The 3,952-nt window shown below is 37.0% G+C and overlaps 1 protein-coding gene across 1 annotated transcript; it reads left to right on the top strand.

The window, feature by feature from the left end:
- Nucleotides 1-281: 281 nt before the first annotated feature.
- On the top strand, nucleotides 282-2,699 carry LOC147450987 (uncharacterized). Its single transcript, XM_086520556.1, has 6 exons — nucleotides 282-495; nucleotides 563-698; nucleotides 753-1,173; nucleotides 1,765-1,898; nucleotides 1,983-2,227; nucleotides 2,437-2,699. The coding sequence occupies exons 1-6, from the start codon at nucleotides 282-284 to the stop codon at nucleotides 2,697-2,699; spliced, it is 1,413 nt and encodes a 470-aa protein (XP_086376682.1).
- Nucleotides 2,700-3,952: the final 1,253 nt, after the last annotated feature.

Below are 3,952 nucleotides of genomic sequence, written 5' to 3'. Positions count from 1 at the left end.
ATATGTATCGTGTATGTCAAAGCTTAGGAGCAAGATTAATATTCATGTGATCACGTGAAATTCCTTGTGATCACAATGTTTATTATCATATTCACATAATCACAATAAATGTGATCACAAAAAGCCAATAAGTGGTGATGTGTCAACCCACCAAAACTCCATCCGAGTATGTTTTTTTTTCAATGGGACCATCGAAAAACTATAAGAATGCTAAACTGGACCCACCAAGAAATTGTCCTGATGTGACTACACGTGTGTTTTATCATAAGTTCCAAGATATGATGCATTTACTTATCAAGCGAGCCGTATTTGGGAAGGTGATTGGACATGTTTTAGTGATAGATTTTCAAAAGCGAGGTCTTCCTCATGCTCATATATTATTGATACTTTCATCGGAATATAATCCCATAGATACATTCCCCTATGGCAAGTTGTTTTGTGTAGAGCCCCCTAACAAGAATGTGTTTCCAGATTTATTTGATGTAGTGAGCTGTTGTAATGTTCATGGGCCATGTGGTCCTTTGAACGCAAGTTCTCCATGAATGGTTAATGTAAAGTGTAGATTTAAGTCCTTTGAACCCAAGTTCTCCATGTATGGTTGATGGAAAGTGTAGATTTAAGTTTCCACGAACATTTTCCACATCTACGACTGTAAATGAAAGTGGATATTCTATGTATATGAAACGAGATGATGAAAGGTTTGTTCCGTCTAAAAATTAAAATTTAGATAATCGTTGTGTTGTTCCTTATAGCCCTCTCTTATCACTAAGATACAAAGCCCATATTAATGTGGAGATCTACTCAACTGTCACTACCGTTAAATATCTTTATAAGTATGTCTACAAGGGACATGATCGAACCACTGCTGTTCTTCAAGATTTTGAAGGAGCTATTGATGAGATCAAGAGTTATCTCAATGCATATTATGTTTCTGCATCTGAGGCTATGTGGAGAATATTTGGTTTTGATATGCATAGTGAAAGGCCAGCTATTCAACAATTGAAAGTACACCTTTTATTGCAGAATATGATTACATTTCAAGATGGTGATGATGTATCAAGTTTGCTAGATAATGAGCAAAATAAAAAAACTTCCTTGATAGAATGGTTTGTTGCAGATCAAAACTGTCCAAAATCAAATAGCCTCACATATACTGACTTTCCAAGTGGTTGGGTATGGAATAAAATTTGAAAGGCATGGTCTCCACGACAACATGGTGTTTCTACTGGAAGAATGTATAATATTGTCCCAACTGCTGATGAGGTTTATTACCTACGATGCTACTCAATATTTGCAAGGAATGTAAATCTTTTGAATACTTGCGGATATATGATGGTCACATTTATGATACATATAAGAAGGCATGTATAGCTAGACGATTATTGCAAGATGATGAAGAATGGTCACTTTGCCTCCAAGGGGCATCTTTTTTTGAAAATAGAATGCAGTTGAGACAACTCTTTGCAATCATATTAGTCTTTTGCGAGCCACTTCGTCCGGCTGCTCTTTGGAACAAATTTTGTACTAAATTTTGTGAGGACTATGTTTATGCCCTAAGGATGCGTATTTGATATGCAAGTGTACGATTTGATGTGGCAAAAAATCACGCTTTGTTTCATATAGAATGCTTTTTGCAACAACATGGCAAGAGGCTTTGCGATTATATGTTGCCTGCAATAGACTCAACAATGGTATCCTTCAGTGAAATCGATACTATGGCTGAAGAAACAATGTTTAATGTTGATGAGCAGCATAATATAGCAGATTGTATGGAGACTTCAAGATGCTTACCACCAAGTGCTGCAAGCTATTGACGCACATTCAGGGAAGGTATTTTTCTTAGATAGTTCTGGTGGCTCAGGAAAAACTTACCTTTATAATGCACTTCTGTCACAAGTGTGAGGAAGTTTGAGAGTTGCTCTTGGATGTGCATTGGCCAGTATTGCACGTTTGCTTTATAATGGAAGAACTACTCATTCTAGGTTCAAGATACCTTTGGAGCTTCACTCTGAAGCAACTTGCAATATAAAGGTAAATAGTCAGCTTGCAGAACTTCTAAGGAATGCAGCTTTATTTATATGGAATGAAACTCCCATGTCACATCGTTATGCATTTGAAGCATTGGACAAAACTTTAAGAGATATTATGCAACGAGATACTTTGTTTGGTGAAAAACTCATTCTGTTTGGAGGCGACTTTCAACAAATACTACTTGTTGTACCTAAAGGTAATCGGATAGACATTGTTAATGCTTCATTGTGTCATTCTCACATATGGAGATATTGAGGCTTACCAAAAATGTGTGCATACTTGAACGTGGTTCAAATTTGCTTCAACAAAGTTTTTCGCGTTGGGTGCTTGATATTGGCAATGGGGATATGGATGATGGAGGAGACTTAGATAGAGTCAAAAGATCTTCACACATGATGCTTCCAGGAAATATTTTGGCAGATCTTCTAAGGTCTATATATGGAGATTTGTATCATGTGCAAGATCATGCAAGTTTTTTCAAAGATCGAGCAATACTTGCTCCGTGGAATAAAGAGGTGGATTTAATCAATGACTATGCACTGCAAAGAATGCATGGAGTTTGCAAAGAGTATCTTAGTGTAGATTCAATTTGTATATCAAAGGAAAACACACATTTGTACACAACAGAATATTTGAATAGCCTTTCTCTTGGTGGTGGTTTTCTTTAGTCTTGAAAGAAAATTCTCCTATCATGTTGCTGCGGATCTTGGATCCAAGACGTGGATTATGTAATGGCACAAGATTAATATGCAAGCAATTTCATCATAAGGTAATTGAGGCAGAGATAGTTACAGGATTGAATATTAGAGAGAGATTTTTTATTCCAAAGATCGACTTTATTGTTGGAAACCATCAGGGGCTTGAAGCATCATCAGTTTCCAATCAGGCTAGCTTTTGGGATGACTATCAACAAAGCACAAGGGCAAACACTCAGAATTCTCAATCTATATCTTGCATCATTGATCTTCTCCCACGGAAAACTGTATGTTGCAAAGTAACATGTGGTGAAGTGCAACTGCTATGAGGATTGTTATCAATACTGAAAACACTCAAGAGGAGTACTACTACACTCCAAACATTGTATTCAAGGAAGTATTACAACTAGCAAACTCATAACAATAAGTTCAAATTGACATTGTGGCTCTCACTTAAAGTCAGACATACTTGATATTAGATTTTATTAATATCTCTAGATCCAAGTATTGGCCACAAATGGATCCTCGACCAAGCGCATCCTATGTAATTCGTCACATCAGTGAATTCATTTGAGGTATTTATCTTCTTTTTAAATTAGAGTATTAACTTAACCTATTGTTTTCTTGAGAAGATTGGCTTATACATTGACTTACTCTGTTGAAGATCCACGGCAGTGGAGGAAAAGAGTTCCTGCTACGTTTTTGGTGATCTTATTTGATACAACTCATATTATATTGTAAGAGTTTTTATGTGGTATGTCATAAAATCTAGTATCTAAAAAACCCAAATGATTTTCTCATATTAAATTGATCACTTAATGTGGGAGAATCAACGGGAACAAGTGTTAAGATATAGACATGTGCTTATAGATCTATCTCAACACGGGGCCAATGGTAAAGGGGCCCAAATGAGAGATGGTCTATCAAAGAGCAAGGATCACAAATGGAGCATAAGACCTTAGGGTTAGCTTCATTGAAGACCTCCAATAATGTGTGTAAAAGGCCTTTGACCTTAGGTAAGCTAGGGCTGAGCTTGAGGCACGAGAACCCGATCCAGCTCGAGGTGCTTGTCCTGCTTGTCATGCTTGATGACTAAGGTGCTTGAGGTTCTTGATGATTGAGGTGCTTAAGATGCTTGAGTTGCTTGACATGCTTGAGATTCTAAGGTTGCACTTGAGGTGAGAACCCAGCCCAAGCTTAAAGTGTTTATGAGCCAAGCTTGTGGT

The sequence above is a fragment of the Adiantum capillus-veneris genome, chromosome 9 (assembly GCF_014529385.1).
Source record: "Adiantum capillus-veneris isolate H3 chromosome 9, ASM1452938v2, whole genome shotgun sequence".
NCBI classification, from domain to species: domain Eukaryota; kingdom Viridiplantae; phylum Streptophyta; class Polypodiopsida; order Polypodiales; family Pteridaceae; genus Adiantum; species Adiantum capillus-veneris.
The sequence above is the reverse complement of the archived record's forward strand: the minus strand, read 5'-3'. Positions and strand labels throughout refer to the sequence as shown.